Raw genomic sequence first — 24,111 nt, forward strand, 5'->3', positions numbered from 1 at the left:
ATGGTAAAGCAGTGTCTCCACCCTGTGATCTAATAAAAAAGGAACACTATTATGGTCCTTGGGGCACAACCAGATTAGAGTGTCTAGGTTAGAGAGAAAAGGGCCTCTGGCTCTTTAAAAATTCTAATGAAGAGCAGAGGTTTGCTCTCCTTGGACAATCTTTAACAGTGGTTTAAACCCCTCATGAAAACCCTTAATAACAACGCTATATTTTGTCAGTAAGAGGGTGTTTGTAGCAAAAGAAAAAAAGGTACTGTGGTGGGGCATAGGGAGAAGGACTTCTCAGTGAGTCACATAGACTCAGGAGTGAGTGGTTTTCTAAAAGTCTCATAAAACCACCAACATTTTTAAAATGAGGGTGAATCTCTTGAATTTTGTCAACACACTCTTCCAGAGTCTGGTAAAAAAAAAAAAAAAAACAGTAAGTCATTTCCCTGTTTTTCCTTTGAAAGTAAATTCAACCTGCCTCTTCTATACCCCCGAACAATGACATTTCTGAGCCACAGCATAGTCCATTTGTTGTTCCATTCTCTTACATTTGAATTGTCCCAAAGTGAACCAGTTGCTCAGTGCCCTTTCAAAGCATCTTTGCCCTAGTTTATTGTTTCTAGTTCTACATGTGTTTTTTGTTTCTTATAAAATCATATAAAGGTGGCATTTTAGGACTGAGTGTTCAATCTAGATACTTTGGTTCTCTCCCCAGATGTAAAGTAAGTTTTCAACCATCCATTTATGATCCTTGGGCTAGTAACTAATAGTTATGACTAATAGCCTCATGCTGACTGTTGGGACTAAAGTTCAAAACCTGCTTCTAGAACACAAGAGAAGTTGCCTTTGGTCATTTTCTTCATCAGAACTCTTTGTCTCCTTCTGATTCATTGCCCCAGGATCCAAAGATTGTTGTGAATAAATACCATGAGGTTCTCATTTAGTAGCACAGGAGTTATCTCTCATAAGCAAATTAGGAAAATTAACACAACAGCCACTAAGGAAAATCATTGCCAAGAACAATCAGTGTGGTGTTCTTGCCTGCCTTTTCTATTCAAAAGCCAGCAGCTACATTCTTTATAAAATGTCCTGTAAGTGTTTGCTGTTGATTCCTGCAGTCTAAGCTCTCAGGAGTACAGTTTGTCCCCTAGCAAGAAGATAATAGCTAGCACAAACCGAGAAATAAAGAGCCAAACGAAAAGTGGCCCCATGCTGTGCTAAACCCACTGAGCCTTATCCGATTAGACATTACTACACAGTACAAAAGCCTCACTCATGTGCTCGGCTGTTCGCCACTGATGTCAACTCCTCCACAGGCCAATGTTGCAGCTACACCATCGCCTCCTTTCAGTAAACTCTCAGGGAGGCAGAGGGACAAAATGCCGAGAAACAATATCGTTTGTTTAATGGAGAATACCTAATCATCAAATCTGGGTTCCCTACAGAGCCGAAGGGGGAAGGGGTGAGGGGTGGCACGAAAGTGTTTGATTTCCAGTTGTGTTGGATGCTATGTGTTTTATACGTGTTTATTTTAAATGTTTTATCAGCATCTTTACTGTTCAAGTCGATGAAGACAGAAGGCATATGCAAAACCTGACAGTAGAACAGGCGATTGAAGTTAAAAAGCTTTTCGTTGGGGGTGCTCCACCTGAATTTCAACCTTCCCCACTCAGAAATATTCCCCCTTTTGCAGGCTGTATATGGAACCTTGTTATTAACTCTGTGTAAGTGAATCTCCTTGCTACTGTTTTTTTGTTTGTTTATTGTTTGTGGATGACTGTTGCATCTGTACTATCTAAAACCCTGGGGGAACGAAACAATGAAGGACTTCAAGTTAGATTTAAAAAATTTCACTGCTGGGCTTTAGAAAGGGTGTGGGGGGCATTTGATTTAATTGTACAGAAGTAAGATAATAAAAAATAAGAAAAACAACAAAATATTTAAATGTGATTATTCCATTAGCCCCATGGACTTTGCACAGCCTGTATCCTTCAAAAATGCAGACATTGGTCGCTGTACCTATCAGAAACCCCATGAGCGTGAAGATGGAGCTGTTCCAGCTGAAATAGTTACCCAGCCACAGCCAGTTCCCACCCCAGCCATCCCAGCACCCACGCCGGTGGCACATGTAAGTGTTTATAGCCCATTGCTCTCTAAGTTTTACCTTACATTTTTAGTCCTTTTAAGAAGGAAGATTCTTCAGAATATCTACTATTCTCTAAGTGCTAGAAGTAGAGGATGGGTAGCCTGTCTGTAAAAACCTATTATCTTTACATCTTCCTCAGATTACTTTCCTTTATATGTATCTGTCCTTTAATTTTCCTGTTTATAAAATGGCACATGTTTTCAGTTGAAAAGTTAGAAAGCACAGAAATGTCTTCAAAATCAAGAATAAAATCCACCTATAATACCGCCACACAGAGGCAACCATATTTGCATTTTACATAGTAGATGTCATATACACGATTTGGCATTTTGCTTTTAAAAACGGGTAATACATAATTAAAAATGTTTCTAAACATCATGTAAATATGTGTGTCTTATATGACTACATATGTGTGTGTGCAGATGTGTATGTCAGTAAACACACACACATACAGAGACACAAGAAATATTCCAGAGTATGGGAGGGAGTATATCCTTGCTTAGGGCAGGGGCTCCAGAGTCACACTGCCTGAGTTCAAATCCCAGAGTTGTAACCTACTGTCTATGAATTTGGGAAAGCTACTTAGCCAGTCTCTTCCTCAGTTTCCTCATCTGTACAAAGAGGGTATTAACGATACCTATGTCAAAGAGTTATGAGAATTGAAAAAGAAAACATTTGTTAAATGTCTAGTATATACGAAGCATTTAATAAATGGCACGGTTTTTATAGATTAATGATCATAATGACCGCTTTTAAGTGCTTACTATATGCCATCCGCTGACTAAACAATTCCCATTGAATATTATATGTAATTCTCATAACAACTCTGTCAAATATATATAATCTCACTTTGAACTGAGCTGATAAGAATTCGCTAATGTAAGTAACTCACCCACTGACACAACCAGTAAATGGCAGGATAAGAATTTGAACCTAGTGGGTCTGACTCTAGAATCTGGCTTCTTGCCATTGCAACTCCCTGCCTTTGTAAGTGTTTTACTTCCTCCCCATTGTGGGCCACTTCAGAGTGTTTCCAGTTTTTCACTGTTAGAAACTCTATTTTGTTGAACACTCTGTACAACATACACTCTCACCGTTTCTGATTATTTTTTTAAAGAAATAGATTCTTAGATGGGAAATTATGAGGCCAAATGATAAATATGTCTGAGGTTCTCCACACAGATACCTGAACTGCTTTTTCTAAAGGTTACACCAATTTACATTCTCACCGTCAGCGTATTCTAGAGGGTGGATCTCACCACACTCTTGACAACACATTCCTCATATGTATAATGCTTGCCAATTGATGGTTGAGTTGTCTTGAGTACAGATTTTCAGAATTCTCTAATGTTTTATTCTCTTCCTTAGTTTCCGTGATGGAATTGGTACTTCTGTAGAGCAGCGGGCTCCTTGTCCACTAGAAATATTTATTAAATGAGAAACCTCATAACCATCTTTCAGGAAAATCAGTCATGTACTCCCAGTATCATTTCGTCCTCTGTAAAACATGGATATTATACCTACCTCACCTACCACATGGGATTCCTGTAAGAATCAAGTGAGATAGTGTATGTGCTAGTTCTTTGAAAATGGGAAGAAGCACACACACATAGCTACTGAGGAATTCCTGCATTTACTGAGTAACTAGTATGCATCCGATACTCTGCTGAGCAGTTTACATCCATTATTTCCTTTGATCCCCACAAGCTACTAATTATTTGATTTAGTTTATTTATATTGTTGGACGTACTATTAGCTCCATTTCACTGAAGAAAATAGCTATGATCACACAACGCAACTAGCAAGTGGAAAGTCATTAGTTCTCCTAAGACATGCCTGAAATCGACCACATGGATTGTAGAATGTTTCCTAAGCTCTTTCATAAGGTAACCTTCTGCTAGACATTTCCCCAGCAAAGGAAAGGTTAACGATCCTCCTTCTCTTCTCCCTCGTGTCCCTTCATCTGTTCCCTAGGCTCAAGATGTGTTTACAATTGAAGAATTCAAAAACATCATGGATTAAATAATTCTTTTGACCTGGAATCCAAATACCCACTTAGAAAACTGATTCTATACGAAAATAGATCCTAAGTTCTGAACAACTAAGGTAGAATTAGAAATTACAGTTGGCAGAAGCCCTAGAGATCATCAGGTCCAATCGCCATCTTATACATGAAGCTTTTTATATGATACTTGATGTGGACTTGCAGCCTTTGCTTGAACATGGACAAGAATTCCCAGTGTTATGATGAGCCAGGCTCTAGTTGTTACAAAGCCATTGGTTATAATAACGTAAAAGTGTATACCTAAAACCTCAGTGGAATGATTATGTTTCTGAAACCAAACACATTAATATCTTCTCTGTCGAACATCCCTGGAAGGATTTGAAAATACCTACGTCTTCTCCTTCCCGAACCCAAATAGTCCATTATCTCAAGCATTCGTTTTATGACCTAATTTCTAATTCCCGTATCCCCTGATCAAGGAAAAATCCCTTTCAAAATATGGCACCATGCCAAACTACTGAAAATGGAGTGCCCAGTTCAGGGGACAGCAGGACACCTCCTTCCATGGTCTGTCATCACATTCTATTAATACACCTGAGAATGTTGTAATGTTTTAAGCAGATGTATCACACTATTGGTTTACTATATTCAGTCAACCAAAACCTTGATGGCCTTGTGTCAGTAGAACTTGTCTTGGATCAGGGCTTTCAGCCAGTCTGTGTTGAATTGGTATGGTTTATTAGTGGAGAACCCTGCCAGTCCCCAGTGATCACCTTTCTTTTCTAAGTGCCCATAAGAACTTTGGTTTTTTTTAGCGAATCTCAATGATATCCCTCTGTGGTTTCTAAAGATCACATTTTTCCTTTTTTCTGAAAATATAGATGCTTGCCCATCTGGGACTAGAGATTTTTCACTCATTTAGGTATTCTTATAAACATCTTTTCTCATTCCAGTTTCCATTTTCTCTCACCAGTGAATGTTCTAACTTTTCTAAAACAGAACATTCCACTTAGTAGACCAGATAAAAGCAAAAGAGAAGTTGAGTAGCAAGCCTGCGGGTTGGTGTAGAAAGACTTCAAACATTAGAGCTAGGAGAGACTTTAAAGATTCTGACTCTTAATTTCCACGTGAAGAAAGGAATCCCTAGAACTTAGAGCATGGCCAAAGGTTTTACAAATTGTAGATAGTTGGCCCTATAATTCAGACATCTAAATTCTAACTGCTACCTCCCCTTGTCTTGGACATGGTAATTATTTATGACTGTGTGGTCAGAATCATTTTAAAACTTTCCATCTCTATGGAGTTACTTGTATTTAGAGTTTCAGCTCTATGGAACTATACATACCTTCTCTTTTAATTTAACTTCTTTCTCTTGTTTTTCATCTTTATTTGTGGAGAGGAGTACATATCTGTTTTTTAAAGATTATTAAACCTTAAAGGTTTGACTCTTTTATAACAACTTGTTAAGAGCCTACTAAATTCAAAGGTGAATAAAACAGCATCATTACTACCCTGATGTGTGGGGAAGTGGGGGGACGGAGACAGAAGCTGAGAGGCAGAGAGAGTAGAGAAAGCAGATATTAACATAAATCTCACAGTGGGCAGATATGTGTGGAGGTCAGTCAGGATAAGTGCTGAGTGGGCTGCAAAGAGAACCCACTAGCTTTCAAGATTGAAAACTGGAAGCGCAGTGGGGCATACCATTAAACTCCATCCGAACAAAATGGTTAGCGGTACCTAGCATTGTGAAAACAGATCCATCAAATGCAAAGTTTAATGTCCCCACACTCTTACACTGAAAAATATTTGAACTGAAACAATATAAATTAATGATGACATACATTATGACATTATGGTAAGTGTAGAAGACATTGTTTCATCAGAATTTAGACTTTAAAGAATTTATTTAAAAATTAAGACTTACGAGTTAATTCCTGAAGTGGTAACATGCCTGTATATGAGTCTCGTATTTGTTTGAGCACAGTTGACAGAAATGATCTCCTGTTCTCAGGTTCCATCATTTTCCTCTTTTCACCATCACTCACTCCCCTCCCACCAGCAACTTGAAGCACAAGGACAATTTCTGGACTCCAGGGAAATTTAAGAATATCTTGAGAAATCCCTGCCCTTTGAAATGAATTATGTCAATCCTGCTATTAAGACATGGCAGAACATCATAGATCAGAGAGCATTTTGTGCATATTATTATCTCTTTTGACAGTGTGGTAGCATCTTCTCTTTATACTTCTCTCTTATTGATTAGTCCATTTACATCTGAGTAAACCATTTCTACATATTCCACTTGTGGATATTTCTCATGGAGGATGTTGAGAGGTGGGAGTAAATAAGAATCTGGACTTCCGGTATTACAGATATTGGTCGGAATGTGACAAATTCTCTGCAAGTATATACAGTATTTATACCAACCCTTTATAACAAACATGGCCTGCATGGATTTATAACCAGCAAGCTGACTGCATTTTTTTTTACTTGAATTTTATTAGAAAGTTGAACTTAGAACCTCAAAGTTTAAAAATGTGAATGCTAAGAAGAGCAATATAAGTACCATGAAGAGTCCTTGTACTATTAAGGCTCTTTGGGAGTTGCAGGGAAGAAGTGATCAGAGAAGGAAAGAATACACCCAAAGAAAGCTATTTACTAGCTTTAATGCTAAAATTTTAAAAGCTAAGTGCAGTCCGGACTGAAGGATAAATCAATTGGATACTGATCTGTATTTAAAGGGGAAACACACATTTTTCCATACTGCAAGCAATCTCTATTCAGGCATTAGTGTGTAAATGTTACTGCAAATGCCCAATACTTAACCAAAAGAGCTCATATGCAGAAAGTTAACGTAATTCAGTTTCTCAATAAACAGCTTGAGTAGGGATTTTGTATTTCAGAACATGAAAGTCAGTGCTGCAAAAAGTATCTTCCACTCAGTATTCATCCATATAGAAGAGCATCACAAAGAAACACCCAACTTCTCAGATGTGATTTTAGCCCACATTTGTTACAAAGGTTACTGACTCATGAAAGAAGAAAATGATGCCATTTCTATAATCATTTGTCACTGGGTGCTTTCAAGAACAAAGATGCCAGTTATGATAAATGCAATTTAAATCTCTGTACCAATCTAAATCCAAGGAAGGCTTATTCACCAGTCATATGCTATCCTGAAGCCAATAACTCATTTCCAAATGTCAGCCAACAACCAGCAGTTGGAAATGACCGCAGCTTTATCCTGACCTGAAATTAAATGAGTAACAGTGGGAGGGTGAAAAAGTTCTCACTTCATCACTAATCAGCTGCACTATCCATTTGCAAAAACATGGCTTTGGGAAGCATGGCTTCCTTCAGAATCCTCTCCAACCACGCACTGTTCTACCCAACATAGGCACCGCCGAGTTTAGACCCCCCACCCCAGCCCTGTCTGCCCACCACTTGTCACCGGCCAAACAGAGGCCAGTAGAAAGCAAGCACATTGTCCTCCTTTCAAATCACATTTTTCCCTCCTATGTACTTGTAGTACTTTAGAGTTCCCACAAGGTGGCAGGATTGTAACATGTTGAGATTGATGAACCTCTTACTGAGAGGATTTATTATTATTGTTGTTGTTTTAACACAGTTCAGAGATCAGTGTTTCCAAAATATCTCAGGTGGAATATCACATCTATGAAGAGTATGCCTCCCCTCAAGCTCACGTTAGCTTGGAGGAAGAAGATTCATCTGTCAACAACCATTCTTAATAGGTTCCTAAAAATTAGACACTTCCTCCTACCCCTCTTTCTTAGCTTAGATTTCCATGGGAAGCAGGATTGAAAACACCCTTAATAACGAGATCATTTTTTTCTTGGGCAAACTACAGGACACTTTCTGTTCCATCGCACATGTTCCCCCTTTAAAATCTTAGAAGGAAGAAAGACTCTTGAGAGGCAGGGTGAGCAGCTCCATCCCCCAGGAACCTGAGGAAGGAGGAGAGTGCAGCACAGCAGGCATATCTCTAGAAACACTGCTGTCCCTGGTTTCAGATTCACCCAGGGGGGACGTGTTACATAGCTGACACGATCTGGTCCCGTCCTCTTTTAACCGAGTGAGAGGAGAGATCCAGACTTGCACCAAAATCATTACCAGAGGTTGGAGAATTGTCTTCCCATCTAAATCCTAGAGCAGATACATATAAACCCTCTTATACTGGCCCTTCTCAGTCCTCTTCCAACTGCCAATTTTATAAAGGGAGGTGACAGAAGCTTTATTAAAGCAATATCCATAATACTCATCCCATTGCTAACTGATGGTAGTAAACATCAATGTGGGTGTCCCTAACGAACAGTGAGTTTAGCCTACTGGCTTCATACTTTGAGGTTACCTAGTAGCAGAGAGGTCCATTTGTGATATCACTCTCTTCTATAACGCTGGTCAATCTGAGAATTTTGTTACCTACTGTCTCCATCTTGCTTCTCAAGATCTGCCTGCTGCTAAAGTGAAGCAGAAGCCCCTCCAGAAGGGGCTCTTCTTCCTGAGTTGCAAGTGGGTTGTGTCATGTACAAAGTCTTTGTCCTTTTCTAGTCAAAGGGGTTCCTAAAATAATGGAAGCAGGGCCTTTTTCATCCTTTAGGTTGGTGCAAAAGTAATTGCGGTTTTAAAGGTTTTAAAAAAAAAAAATTGCAAAAACCGCAATTACTTTTGCACCAATCTAATAGAAAGTCTGACAGTATGTGACAGAGAACTGCTGCTCAGCTCAGGACCAGTGTTGGAAATACCTGTCCAGTCTGCCAGAAAGCAAGGGTATCATGGTGTTCAGGCCACGATGCCCCAAACATATAAGGACCAAAGCTCTCCAGGACAAACAGCTGCTATCAACGTAATAATACTTAATCTGTATAACTGCCACTTTGATTATTTAAAAATTGTATGAGCAAAATTATTTTCTTTACATGTAGTAAGTAGATGAGGGACCACAATGGTAACAACATAGAAATAACATGCTGATAGTTTTCTTTTAGGCCCTACATTATTGTTCTTTAATTCCTCAGTGTCCAGTGACCTTTCCCACTCCTCAGTTTTCAGAGTTGAATGTTTTTGAGATGTTTTAGCCCAATTCTGCCCCTAATGGACTCACACCCAGCAGGTAGGATTGTCTTAGAGATTTTCTGAGGAGGACTGCAGGCTACTTATGTTTGTTGTGATGGTTCTCTGTACAGAAAAATACCGTCCGAGGTTGAAAAATGATCCCAATTCTATAATAGCCTCATTGAAGGCTGAGACACTAAGCTACCAAAGCCTTTCTAGCTGGGCTCTTTTTGCAGGCAGTGGAATAAGAAAGGTGCTGCCTGTTGATTCCGGAGAGACCATTCAGCTGTGTGAATAATTAGCATTTTCCTGTTCTACCTACCCACTGGGTTTTTGCATATCTATGTGAATTTCAGCAACACTCTGCTCTTTGTAACTGACCATCTCCTGGAAAGCAAAGAGGGGAATACTATTTCCATGAAAACCAATTTTATAGCCTTTCAAAACACTTAAAGCCTTTTACCTGCTGTGGCAGAGTACTCCATTTGACTAAGCTCAAGAGAAAAGAGCAAGGCTTTTCCTAATCAAGTAAAAATTTCCTGTGTGCTGATGAGTCATCTCCGAGGTACACTATTTGGAAAGAACATTCTGCATCGAACCTGTGCTGAGTCAGTGCTTACTGGGCAGTGGCCCACCCAGAGCTATTAAGTGCAGATCTTAAAAACAGATGTGTTGTGGAGAGTGTGCAGCGTATTTATTTTCTCATGTACTGCATGTTGTGAAAGACTTTCTGAGCAGCTTGTATATCGGGCTATTTAGTGAAAAGAGAAAACAGAGAAAGGAATTGTGGCTTGGTAATTGGAGGAGCCTTGATTATCTATTGAGCTGAGGGTTACAACAGTAGCCAATATGGGCCACCCAGACAAGACTGGCTATATAATTTGCAGGATCCAGAGCAAAATGAAAATGCAGGGCCTCTTGTTCAAAAAATTACTAAGAATTTCAAGATGGTGACGTCAGAGTCTTAAACCTAGTGACTGCACAGGTAGCAAGCCCCTGACGCTAGCCCTACACCAAGCTCTCCCTTATAAGCACCCCAGGAAGTTGATCTTTGAACAGTGGCAGTTGAAATGATGTGTGGTGAGTTACATTTTTTTTTCAATGTGCTGGGTTGCTTAGCAACTGCCTAAGGACCTGAATGGGCTGACTTGCAAGTTTAGATACACCATCTTGAAGGTCTAAATTCATGGAAACCTTCTAGTACACTGATAATTTTCAAGAAAAAGTAATATAGTGAGGGAAATGGGGAGGGCAAGAAGCAACACATTTTTCTACTCTTATAACCCAGTGGCTAGCTTGTCACTTTCCCCGTTCAATCTTCTAAGAATAAAATTCTTCATAAGTGAAGTAAGTGTGAAAAGGCAATTCCAGCTTTGTCAGAAACATATTTAAAAATATATTTTTTTTCCTTAGAGGATAATGAAAACATGAATTAATGAATATTTTTTGGCACACTCATTTGGTGATTCAAGGGTGGAATAAAAGAAAATTGACTCACTCTCACTGAACATTTAATAATAAGTACCTACTATGTAGTAGAATACCGTGATGAATAAGAGACAGTTTTTATTCTTAAGGAGTTTAAATAAGATTATGTGAGCACATTAAACTATAAGAAGCAATGAGACAGTAGCATTACATTTTTAAATGAATGGAGTCCATAATTTCTCTTTCTCTCCTTGGTATTTTACAGGGTCCTTGTGCTGTAGAATCAGAGCCAGCTCTTTTGATCGGGAGCAAGCAGTTCGGCCTCTCAAAAAACAGTCACATTGCAATTGCATTTGATGACACCAAAGTTAAAAACCGGTGTGTATTATTCTGAGAGATGAGACAAGAACTGACAAATGGAAGTACCAAGCATTTGCATTTATTCAAGTTTAATCAACTACATTTATTAATAAATGAGCTTTTCTTTTTTCTTTCTTTCTTTCTTTCTTTCTTTCTTTTAATTCACTGAGTACAGTATAGAACAGAATTATGTTTATCTGAGCCTGTGGAGCCCAGTTTGCGAGATTAGGAGCCCTGGAAAGTGGTCATCTCAGGAAACGTTTAACTGTACTGAATGAAAATTCATCTATGATGAGATGCCATTCTATCTTAGAACAAGAATGCTCTGATTCTTCTGTTTTACTTTGAGTGCTTTTATTTCACAGCCTCACAATTGAATTGGAAGTGCGAACCGAAGCTGAATCAGGCTTGCTTTTCTACATGGCTCGGATCAATCATGCTGATTTTGCTACAGTTCAGCTGAGAAATGGATTTCCCTACTTCAGTTATGACTTGGGAAGTGGTGACACCAACACCATGATTCCCACCAAAATCAATGATGGCCAGTGGCACAAGGTAAGTCCCCAGGATATTGGCCGTACCCTACATGGCAGGTACTTGGTGGCAACCGTCTCATTGCCTGTATGTCCTGGCCGTGCAGACACTGACCTGGTGCTACTGGAATGTGGCCTGGGCTAAAAATAAAGCAAGTGCCATATGCAACTGCCAGCCTTGGAAATGTGATCAGACCTAGGTAGGTTTGTATTTGGCCACTTACATGCCTCATCGTGGTACTTATGAGATTCCATCCTTGCTATACAGCTGTGCTTCCCAAACATCTGTCCACAAATGAGGGCCTGGTAGTTGAAGACATTCTCGCTACTCTAAGTGGGAAACATAAAGTGTGTGGATTATACAGCTCTATGAATTCAATTTGAAAGAATAATATTTTTTTCTGAGGTTTTATTTTTCTACTGTTAAGATGCTAAAATGGCATCTTATATGAAATGATATTTGACAAACTTAAAAGCTGTCAATACTAAAATGTTCCTTAAGACTTACCCTCCCATCCTACCCCATCCTGGTCTGTAAAAGCCAAGAGGATGGAAATCTGCTATATCGTGTTTAAGGGGCTCCAGGGTACCATTTACACTGACAGTCATTTGGAACAACTTCTAAAACGTTGGCCTGACACACAGCAAATGATACTATTATGGGCACAGAAGGCTTGTCTGCCAGCTTACTGTCCTCTTTGGCACGACCACAAGTAGATAATATACTGCCTGATTAAAACGAAAACTCAGAGAGTCTGTTTCTGCACCTGTGATCGCCTAGTAAATAAAGCCTCCCTAGGTAGACCAATAAAATGGTTAATTTTTAGAGTATATCATTAGATGTTATATTTTATATATTGACCTACATGGACTTGTTAAATACTCACTGAACATTTTGTATGATTAGCATATCATACAAAAAGCCAAAGAACCTAAAAATATGTAATAAAAATGCAATATCAACCAATTTGGTATCTTGGAAATAAAAAATGGAATCTTTATGTCTGCTTGGGAGCTTATGACTAGCAAGTACTGATCTTTATAAAGGCTCTCTCATTAAGGTTATTCACGTCTCTGGCTGAGAGAAAGATAGATATGACACTTGAGAAGAAGTTGGGCCACAGTGAGTCTGGGCTTTAAAAAGAAAATTTAAATACTATAAGAAGTCAAATTAAAGAGGGATGTTATTTTTGAAGGGTTATAAAAATTATTTCCCAAGCCAGAATAAATAAGTATAAAATGAGATCTTACATTCTTCTAATTCTGATGTAGATTCATTTTTAAGGGATCGTTGTACTCCAGCATTCACAGGGTTACAATGCTTCTTTTCCTAAATTCAGACTCAAGGTTTATGCTCAAGCCAGTCTTCACACCCCTTATTTCACTCTATCCCAGAAGATAATTCACTCCACTGCTGCAATTTCAGCACCCGTCAGCTTTCCATCTTCCTCCCTGACTTTGTACTAATCAGCTGCTGCAGAAACAGCAAAGTAGCCTGGATATGCTGCCCTTCCTCCTGCTTGAGAAGTGCCTGTTAGGCAGAGGGATGTACCATATCTGAAATTGTGTTGGGGAGACCAGACTTTGCTCAATCAAACTAATGCACTTCTGAAAACGGACATGAATTTTGCAGCCCACTTAATCATGACAGGGCTCTCAATCTGCCCAGTTCCTTACAACATGTTCACTTGGCAATCTATAGAAGAGTCTTCAATCTAAAACTCACCCGGGAAGACTTTGTACTTTTTCAGAGATGGCACTAATGGAAAAAACAGAGTTCGAGCTATCCTGTAAAATAGGTTTAACCTCACTTATGTGATGAGCGTAGGACATACCAGGCACTCAGTAAGCTACTTGGCTTTTTCTAAGGAATATCCTAGAAGTTATTATTTCTCATGCTCTGCATATTAAAATTTATCCATGATCGGCAATAATGGCTCCTCTTCTTTTTTGTAGATTAAAATTACGCGAATTAAGCAAGAAGGAATTCTTTACGTAGATGATGCCTCCAACAAAACCATCAGTCCCAAGAAAGCTGATATCCTGGACGTTGTGGGAATGTTGTATGTCGGTGGGCTACCCATTAACTATACTACCCGAAGAATTGGTCCAGTACGTGTCTCATTTGTTTCTTTGTGGCCTACATAACTGGCTGAGTCATGTATGTATTTTGAATTATTAGGCGACATTGGCCCGTGACCACTTATAACTGGATAGGAAGTCATCTTTTCTGAGAAGTGACAGACGGTCTTCTAGACAGATTTGACTATGAGAGGCACTGTCTCAGAGCAGCATGGACCCTGGAGCTAGACTCCCTCGGTTTGAATACCTGCTTCACTATTGACTAGCTGTGTGATCTTAAGCAAGTTACCTAATCTTTCTTTGACAGAGTTCCCTCTTTTGTACAATAGGGTAACATTAATATCAAACAAACAAGGTTGCTGTAAAGATTAAATGAGATAATATACTTAATGTGCTGGAAGAGTACCAAGCATGTAGAAAGCACTGAACAATGAAGATGGTGATAATAATGGTGTTGATAGTATTGTTTCAGAACTAGAGATTTAGCAAATATTGGAGATGTGGTATTTATAGTGCAGTTACCCGATACTGGATTCAGAATTTAAAGTCCGCACAATTTAGTAAATCAATATTCACAAAATAATTTTTTTGTCAGACCCTGTGTCCTGGTTTGCTTGGGAAAGCATTATTGTAAGAAGCGTAAGGGATTTGTGTTTTTAGAGAACACACTACATACAAGTGTGATCCATTTCTATAACCAAATCACAACACATAATAATGTAGAGTTGTTCCTCATCAAAGACGTTTGTTAATCACAGTCATAATACTCAGGATTTGGCTCCTCTTATGGATGACCTGTATCACTTTCCTTTCATAGATACTGGATATGCTACCTAGGCCTGGCAAAATGATAGTCTCTGAAATGAGAGTGGCAAGAGTGATTAACTTGCATCCTAAAACCAGATGAAATATAATGGAGCAGAGTATGACTGATTTATTTCTATAGCCCCGAAACATCGAATGTTTTATACAAACTTTCAAGTTTTATGTGTATATGCATTTTTTTAGGAAAGGGTCCCACTGCTCTCATAAGATTTTTATGAAGAAGAAACACTGAACCAAACCTATTATCTTTCCAAATAGAATTTGAACATAGATTATGACAAAATGTGTATATACTAAGGTTAAAAAACTATTAACAGAAATCTAAGAGACTAATTAAAACTTAGGATACCCGTATGGGCCCACAGCTCTGCGCAGAATTTAGAATATCAGAACGGTCAGATTCTAGGCTCAATACGTCCTAGCTGAGAAGCACAGCACGATGCTCTGTGCCCATGCTGTGAAGCCTGGGTGAGAGTGCAGATTGAGACAGTTGGAGATACTTGAAGACAAATGGCTGCTGATTCCACGCTTAGAGTACCCCACAAATGATTGCACTCCCCATAAAGGCAAAGTTTTGCTCACACCTGATATCTGTTTCTTCTGATCTGAATAATAGGTGACCTATAGCATTGAAGGCTGCATCAGGAATCTTCAGATGGCAGAGGCCCCTGCTGACCTTGAACAGCCAACCTCCAGCTTCCATGTTGGAACATGTTTTGCAAATGCTCAGAAAGGAACGTATTTTGATGGAACAGGTTTTGCCAAAGCAGGTGAGGTGCTTCCATTTCTTTCCTGTTGAATACTAACTAGGTACAAATATTAACTTCTTGCTTGGGTGGAAGAATGAAAGTCCCTGGGGTCCTAAACCAGTATCTTTTATTTAAACCATAAATAAAAACATGCAGAAGTAATTTTAAAAATGCCTCTTACCGGTTAATGTATTAATGATTCTGATAAGACCTAATAGAACAAGTAAACTAAAAATCTATTTGGAGAGTTTATTTCATCTTCTTCCCTGGAGATCAATAAAAGCAAAATAAATGTAATTCTGCAAGAAGGTTCATAAGTTTATACTATGTAATTTATCTACTTTCCAATTTTCCCTGTCTACCTTTCTGGAAATTAGATAACATTTTTCTTTGTTTCTCCCCTTCAATTCCTTGCAGCGCTCCATTTCTTGATCTCCCCTCACACACACACAATACACACACACATTGGGGATGAAGACTGGTACCTCTTCCTGACTTTAAGTATCTCCCCCTTTCCAATGAACATTTCCTGTGTAAGGTCACTAAGCGGGAATGAACAATTTAGGAAGACAAATATGAAAAAACGTACATATAATAATAAAGAATCTGACATGTCCATACTTTAAGATAGAGTATTCAGTCCATGGTTACCACAGATACATGCATTTACTCGTTAGAAAAAACAATAATGCGCACATAATAAATATATAGATGTCATTATGGGCAACAGAAGTAAGTAAGATGTTTCTTCCTTCAAGAATATCCTATCAAGTTTACAGCCACCTTAGGGATTCAGAAGAATTTTGAATAAATTTTAAAGTTTTGGATTTTACTTATAAAAAAAGAACTACTACTATCAACAGATAAGATTCTGGACTTTTCCTTTTCCTGTGGGAGGCACTGGGTTGAGAGGAGCGTGGCCATCTTCTCTCCCGCCATGGCGTGTGCTCGTCTGTTGCTATCGGTGTACTCTGAAAAGCGGGAATCATCTAGCAAAAATGCCACTTCATCTGCTGTGTTACAGCCTCCCATTCAACCAGATATTGTGAACTTTGTTCACACTAACTTGCCCAGAAACAATAGACAGCCCTGTGCTGTCAGTGAATTAGCAGGTCATCAAACCCATGCTGGGTGGGCAGGTATGGGCAGAGCAGTGGCTCGGATTCCCAAAGTTCAAGGTGGTGAGACTCATCATTCTGGCCAGGGTGCTTGTGGCAGTATGTGTCGTGGAGGCCACATGTTTGCACCAACCAAAACCTGGCACTGTTGGCCCCGCAGAGTGAACAAAACACAGACGCCATATGCCATCTGCTCTGCCTTGGCTGCCTCAGCCTTACCAGCACTGGTCATGTCTAAAGTTCATCGTATTGAGGAAGTTCTTGAACTTCCTTTGGTGGTTGAAGATAAAGTTGAAGGCTAACAAGAAGACCAAGGAGGCTGTTTTGCTTCTTAAGAAACTTAAGGCCTGGAATGATATCCAAAAGGTCTGTGCCTCTCAGCGAATGAGAGCTGGCAAGGGCAAAATGAGAAACCATCGTCATATCCAGTGCAGGGGACCTTGCATTATCTATAATGAGAAGAATGGTGTCATCAAAGCCTTTGGAAACATCCGTGGAATTACTCTGCTTAGTGGAAGCAACTTGTTCCTGGTGGACATGTGGGCCGTTTCTGTATTTGGACTGAAAGTGCTTTCTGCAAGTTAGATCTAAAGCTGCTTTGGTGTAAAGCTGCCTCCTTCAAGAGTAACTACAACTTTTCCCTGCACAATATGCTCAGTACAGACCTTAGCGGAATCTTGAAAAGCCCAGCGACCCAAAGAACCCTCTGTGCACCATGCAAGACAATTTGTCAGAGTCCTGAAGAAGAGTCCACTGAAAAACCTGAAAATCATGTTGAAGCGAAACTTAGATGCAAAACCCATGCACCAGAACACCGTTCTTCACCAGGCCAGGAACCACAAGCTCCAGGTGGATAAATCACAGCAGCGCTTGAAGCCAAATCCCATGAGGAAGGCGTTCTGGGCAAGAAGCCTGTGGTATGGGAAGAAAGGAAAGAAGGCTGTTAGCACCACGAAGCAGTAGAAGCCATTGGTGGCAGAAAAAGCTGCAGCTACCAAGAAACCAGCAGCTGAGAAGAAGCCAGTAGAAAAGTAACCCACCACAGAAGAAAAGAAGCCTGCAGCATAAAGTGAAATTTGTTTATACCGTAAAGGTCAAATCACTTTGGACAGCTAGTCTTAAAAACCTGATCAAAGAAAAAATGAAAAATAGGTAGGATTCTGTATGCTTAGAAATCACAAGAAAGCAACTAAAAAATGAATAAAAACTATAACAGACACACAAGCAAGGTTCTGTGACTAGAAGAAAGATTAATTTTGATTGGGGAAATCAGGAAAGGTTTTATGGTGAAATCGACATTTGTGTGAGAATTTAAAAGATGCGTTGAACACTTACAGGCCTAAATTGTCAGAGACAGAAGAGCAGGGCCTTCTAACAAAGAGCATAAGTGGAAACTTCACCTATACAGAAGCAGAAATCAGAAAAAAACACAGGATATGCTAAATATTGAAACATTGGGCATTAAGATGAACCCCAAATTCCATGTGCTATAAAAATCCAAAACCTTCCCCAAGATTTCCACAAATTCACAGATGGCTAGCATTCTCTTGGTCAAATTTGATGGCAAGTTTCAGCTTTAGTTTCTGCTTTTAGATTGACTTGCCATCCTGCCTGAGCTCTTTTTGTTCTGGATCACACTGGACCAGAATATTAACCACTTCCCCAGGCTCCAACAACTCCTGACATCCCTTCAACACACAGTGTAATATAATCTACATAAGACTTGAGTGGTCAGTGGAGGTTTTCCCTGGAAAACATACAACTTCAGTTTAAACTCTTGATATATTTGTCCTTAAAAGTTTTCCCACCACCCGGTTACTCCCTCTGTCCTCAGCTGAACTGCCTCATAGTTCCTCTCTTCTCCTTATTTCTCTCTTTCAGGACCAGAAACAAGGTCTTCCTATTTTATCTTGCAGAAAAACTCGGCCTTTTCTACCCTTTAGTCTTAATATCCGTTCTAAACCCACCTTTGCCCATCCAAACCCATCAACGTTCTCAGTAGAACAAAAAGTCTTTCACAAAATAAGCTCCACTCTTCATTGAAGACAGTTGTGGTTACACGTAGCATTTATTTCTTCCTAATAAATAGATGACATGGAGAAACTTTCCATGAGTTCTTCCCTAATATTCTGTGCAGTTGATATATGGTCTAGTCTGGTCTTAATGAATCACTTTGTTTCTAAGAGGCATGTCTTAAATACTTGCTAAAAGATTAAGTAAACCAATGAATCAAATACAGAAAATTATAAAGAAAAGACTTAACTAGGTGAGAAAGAAAAGTCTGTTTATGTCCCAGAATCTCCTCCTTCAAAATTGTGCTTGCAATTCCTATCCTTATAAATAAAAGGTCTGGGACCTTTTGAGCCTTCAGATCTTTGTGGCACCATTTAGGGTGGCCCAGTGAAATTTTAATGAATAATTACTGAAATGCTTGACTTAATCCAACAGTTAAAACTGCTAACATAATCATACCTGGACGTGAGATTCTTTGAGTCAGTGTCAGTGTGTGTTCATTCATTCATTTATTCAACATATATATAGTAAACCTCCACTACCATGTTTCCCTGAAAATAAGACCTAGCCAGACCATCAGCTCTAATGTGTCTTTTGAAGCAAAGATTAATATAAGACCCGGTCTTATTTTAATATAATATAAGACCAGATATAATATAATATAATATAGTATAATATAATATAATATAATGTAATACCAAGTATAATATAATATAATACCGGGTCTTATATTAATTTTTGCTCCAAAAGACACATTAGAGCTGATGGTCTGGCTAGGTCTTATTTTCGGGGCAACACGGTATATGCCAGATGCTTTGGTAAGCACAGGGATAAAATGGTGAGCAATGTAGAAAAAATCATTGGCCTCACAGAACTTACATTCTAGGAGGGAAGACAGCCAAGAAAATAAGCAATAAATATAAAGTGTGTTATATAATATAATAGTGGCAATATAGGCCATATGAGAGTCTGGAACTTATAATTGACTGACATCTGAATTGAAATCTAATAAAACCATTGCATTATAAAAATTTGAATTAATAATCCCTAAACTCTCATATGTATTTTAATTCTCATTTTGCAGTTGGTGGGTTCAAAGTGGGATTGGACCTTCTTGTCGAATTTGAATTCCGTACAACTAGAACCACTGGAGTTCTTCTGGGAGTCAGCAGCCAAAAGATGGATGGAATGGGTATTGAAATGATTGATGAAAAGGTGAGCATCAGCCATCTAAATATTTCTCGATCTCTTCATGATATTGTTGTTCATGTGTAGAAATTCTATTTTGAAGCTTTGCTGTATTCTTTTTGGGAGAAAGCTAGATTGTATCTTTTCATCCTTCTGGATTATCCCAATTTATGTATGTTTTCAACACACTTATTCTGTAGACCAGTATAAAGTTCCAATAAGCTAATAATACTACATAATACTATTTAAGCCAATTGTGTTGACTAATAATGGACCAAATAGTTTTAGATCTCAAGCTCTTACTGTGTTACTAAAAGTACACTGTTATTCTCCTCTTTATGAATACACAGTCTATGAAACTCTTTATTCCAGTGGAGGGAAAAGGAGGGGTCTTGGATTGTCTGAAAATCAGTCTTTGCCTCTTATAATAATAAGTGGCTAGCTGACATATTGGCTTCTCAATTTATATTTAAAAGCATCCAGATACCATTTCAAAAATTAGGAAATTTATAACAAATTTATATTAGTATAATATATTTGGTCAATTTGCTTACAATGGATAATCTAATTCTAAACACCATTTTGGTCCCTGGCTGCCTACGAGTAGCCACTTGCAGTGGAATGACCTGTTTGTATATACTTTTGCACTATAGGGAGCAGGTAAAAAGAAGATGGTAAAGCAAGAAATATCACACGTTTTCTTTCTGGCTGTTAAATAGGAATCATACGGCAACTGTGTGCATATTTCCACTTGTAAGCTATTGTTGCCTCCCAAGAAGAAATACCACACAGTGACCTAAAATATGCTTCCCTTTGCCTCCTCCCTCCCTCCACTCAGTCTTCAAACCATGTCAAAGGCAATAAAGCAAAAAGATCCAGGAGCATGGAGAAAAAAGGGGGAACAAATAAGCAACACTTAATAGTTTTGCCAGATTTTCAAAACACACTTTCCCTACATCTTGTTGGAATAAGCTTCGTTTCATCACCTGTTTATAACCACAGTTACTATCAATTTGTCAGTGTATCAAGTTCCTTTATGATGCATGTGGATTTCTCACCAAACTCCTTTTATATGAAAAATCCTGTTATTACAAACTCTACCCAGTATAGTAAAATCTTAACTAATATTTACATCACTGTATAGTTTACAAACTTTTCACATATTTACTTGTACTTTCAATCTTTTTTTTACAACCGCTATTTCTTATTTTTTTACCTTGTCAAATGTGTTGCCAGATTGACTGTTTTTAATGTTTCGATATGTTTCTTTTCTTCATCAGCTTCAAAAGAATTCTGTCATCTCAAATTTCAGGGACTGTTCCATATTACTGAAAACAGATTTTTCTCATTTAGACAAGAACTTCCAATCTAAGTTCTTCATTGTTGTTATTTAACCGGCCTTCTGGCTTAAAGTCTTTGGCACCTGTGACATGAAGCCGGCCCAAAAAAGTAATTTATGTAACTCACAATCCTGTATAAAAATGGAAACCATAAAGGAAAAAAAAAATACATATGATTAAAACTTCAAAAGCTTAAATTGAAAAAAAAAAGCAATAACCCTTTAAAATGAATTTGTAAGCCAAATTAATGAATCACTCTAAACAACATCTTTTAAGAAAATCTTATAAGGTTCACTAAGAACTCTCACACTCTAAAAAGATCTATGGTAGAATTTTCCCTGTTTATATCAGGTCCTTTTTTTGTCAGCTGGTCTCAAAATTATATTTCACATTTTCTAAAAGCAGAATTATCACCAAACTCACACATTTTGCCTGTTGCTCCCAACAATGCCCAAATGCAAAGAACATAATTTGTGACTTCTGCTCATTAAATTTGTTTTAATTTCTGCCAAGTATTTTTTTTTAATAAATGAATATGCCCTAGTTATGTTCACTTTAAACTATTCCAGCTGATGTCTTTTCTAGAGATCTGACAGTTTTTACCATGTGAACCATCATGATACCCTTCTAATGAAACCATCTGTGACTGTTCAATTTCCTACTCTCTAGATTATGTTTCATGTGGACAATGGCGCTGGCCGATTCACTGCGGTTTATGATGCTGGGATCCCAGGGCATCTGTGTGACGGACAATGGCATAAAGTCACGGCCAACAAGATCAAACACCGCATTGAGCTGACAGTAGATGGGAACCAGGTGGAAGCCCAGAGCGCAAACCCAGCATCTACGTCAGCTGACACAAATGACCCTGTGTTTGTTGGAGGTTTCCCAGGTGAGCGTTGTCCACCCCAGCAAGAATGTCTTGGCTCTATTACGTTCATGATTTTGAAAAGATTTGTATTTCTATAAATATGTCCAAGAATGTGTGCTTAAGTATGCTTTCTTCCTAGCTTTAGAATCTCCTCCCATAAATAACACCTTGCCTGAACTTTCCAGTGTAGAAAATGAGCATTTTACTTATATAAACCACATGAGACTGAATTTTCACAACAGCCCCCAAACTTGCATTCATGGGGTGATGGAGGATAGAGGAAATGAATTTGGCTTATAAAAGAGATGAGGCATTTAACAGCGATTGGGGCCACAGTTGGTGTTCTCTCTTATTTTTTAAAAATTAATATACCAGAGGAATCATAAAATGTTATGGAACTTATTTCCTCAAGTTCTAGAAATCATTGGGTTAAACGCAGCTAATTTCCCCCTCAGGTTATTTTAGAATTTATATTTATATTACAAAGAAACCCAACCAATAAATCTGCATTCAAAATCCCTCTCCAGCACATTAAAAATAGCCTGTGAACCGCAGAAGAGTTACCTAAAGTGCCCATAAACAAGAGTGCTCGACTTGATGAGAAACAAGCCAAGCCTCTTAATAAGTACTGAAATAACACAGACTTCTGGAATGGTCTTTCAACATTTTGGCAAGAGAAACTTTTGTTCCCTTTTATTGTAAAGCTCCTTGGCTTAATGATATAAGCAAAATGTACGTATACTGAGCAGTGGAGACTGAGGAAAAGATATAGAAGTAATGGAGACCAATTCAGAGCTCCTCTTTCCATAGTCACTTCTGTTTTAACAAGTAGGCTTTAACAAGACCTACTTCTGCTTCAATCAAGATAAACCCCAAGATATTATAAAGAAGAAAATGTATTTCTCCATTCACAGCCTGGGAAATGCGATCCTTATTAGCACCTAGTAGGCCTGCTGGGAAAAGGGAGTCTGTCCTTAGTAAGAGAAAGATTTTGCGTGAATTTTCAACTAACTTAACCTTTTGGGATTTATTTTTATAATGTAAGAAAATGAACAAAGTCACCACTAAAAACCCATTCAGTAAAGTATTTGATCAATTGTTTTGTTTCATTAAATCAAATTTAATAATTGTAAGTCACAACTGTGAAAGTATTCATTCCAAGCCAAATTCTTTGTTTGATGTCTTAAAATGAATGTCTCCAATTTTTTTTTTTTTTTTTTTTTTAGTTGGGGCATATTAGGGAACAGTGTGTTTTTCCAGGACCCATCAGTCATTGTCCTTCAATCTAAGTGTGGAGGGCGCAGCTCAGCTCCAAGTCCAGTCATCATTTTCAATCTTAGTTTCAGGGGGCGCAGCCCACCATTCCGTGGGGATATTGAACCGGCAACTTTGTCAAGAGCTCACACTCTAACCAACATGAGCCATCCGGCCGCCCCTCCACTGAGCTTATTGTCTTCAATCTAGTTGTGGAGGGTGCAGCTCACTGGCGCATGTGGGAATCGAACCGGCAACCCTGTTGTTAAGAGTCTGCGCTCTAACCAACTGAGCCATCCGGCTGCCCTATATGTCTCCAAATTTTATAATACATTACTATAAAAAAAAAAAGTTTGTATTTCTCTACAACTTTAACTGTTAGTAAAGCTAAGAACAAAGTCACTAACTTTGCATAAAACAGCCTTCCAATTTAATTTCACACCAACAGTTGACTTTGAAACATGCTCTTACACATAGCAGCTGCATTTCAAAAACTGAGCCCTCTTTGCTTTGTTTTTCAGATGGCCTCAACCAATTTGGCCTGACAACCAACATCAGATTCAGAGGTTGCATCCGATCCCTAAGGCTCACCAAAGGCACCGGCAAGCCGCTGGAAGTTAATTTTGCCAAAGCCCTGGAACTAAGGGGAGTTCAACCCGTATCATGCCCAGCCAAATAATAAAAATAAGTTTAACCACAAGAAGGGTTCTTCAGAACAAGTGTATCAAGTAAAACAAATATATTTACCTGTGTATGTTATTAAAACTAATTTGTGCATGTATATTGAATTCTTTGTGTATTCAGATGGTGCTAATTCAGATCCCAGACTGATTTTTAATTCAAATTCTTTCTCAAGCTCATGAATATTAAACCAACTATGTCATTCTAACTTCTTGTTTTGTGTGATTTTAAGGGTATAAGGCAACTTACCATAAATTGTTGAATTTGCAACATGTCCTAGAGTCATCTCAAGAAGAAATCAGGGGTGGCCGGTTAGCTCAGTTGGTTAGAGCATGGTGCTGGTAGCACCAAGGTTGCCGGTTCAAACCCCACATGGGCATTGTGAGCTGCGCCCTCCTTAAAAAAAAAAGAGAGAGAGAGAGAGATTAGATGTCATTATTTGTAAAGGCAATCTTTT

General features: G+C 38.5%; 1 protein-coding gene and 1 pseudogene across 2 annotated transcripts in view; both read left to right on the forward strand.

The window, feature by feature from the left end:
- LAMA2 (laminin subunit alpha 2) overlaps positions 1 to 23,862 on the forward strand; it is a 527,500-nt gene extending 503,638 nt beyond the window's left edge. For both annotated transcript variants that reach the window (XM_033102537.1, XM_033102538.1), the window contains 9 exons: positions 1,536 to 1,712; positions 1,951 to 2,116; positions 10,906 to 11,018; positions 11,366 to 11,555; positions 13,490 to 13,645; positions 15,057 to 15,210; positions 19,405 to 19,535; positions 21,518 to 21,740; positions 23,495 to 23,862. In XM_033102537.1, coding sequence (XP_032958428.1) covers positions 1,536 to 1,712; positions 1,951 to 2,116; positions 10,906 to 11,018; positions 11,366 to 11,555; positions 13,490 to 13,645; positions 15,057 to 15,210; positions 19,405 to 19,535; positions 21,518 to 21,740; positions 23,495 to 23,652 — 1,468 coding nt within the window. In that variant the 3' untranslated portion in view covers positions 23,653 to 23,862. The remainder of the gene's footprint in view (positions 1 to 1,535; positions 1,713 to 1,950; positions 2,117 to 10,905; positions 11,019 to 11,365; positions 11,556 to 13,489; positions 13,646 to 15,056; positions 15,211 to 19,404; positions 19,536 to 21,517; positions 21,741 to 23,494) is intronic.
- On the forward strand, positions 16,098 to 17,375 carry LOC117020215 (60S ribosomal protein L4-like; annotated as a pseudogene).
- Positions 23,863 to 24,111: the final 249 nt, after the last annotated feature.

This window comes from Rhinolophus ferrumequinum, chromosome 3 (assembly GCF_004115265.2).
Source record: "Rhinolophus ferrumequinum isolate MPI-CBG mRhiFer1 chromosome 3, mRhiFer1_v1.p, whole genome shotgun sequence".
In the NCBI taxonomy this organism is placed as follows: Eukaryota; Metazoa; Chordata; class Mammalia; order Chiroptera; family Rhinolophidae; genus Rhinolophus; species Rhinolophus ferrumequinum.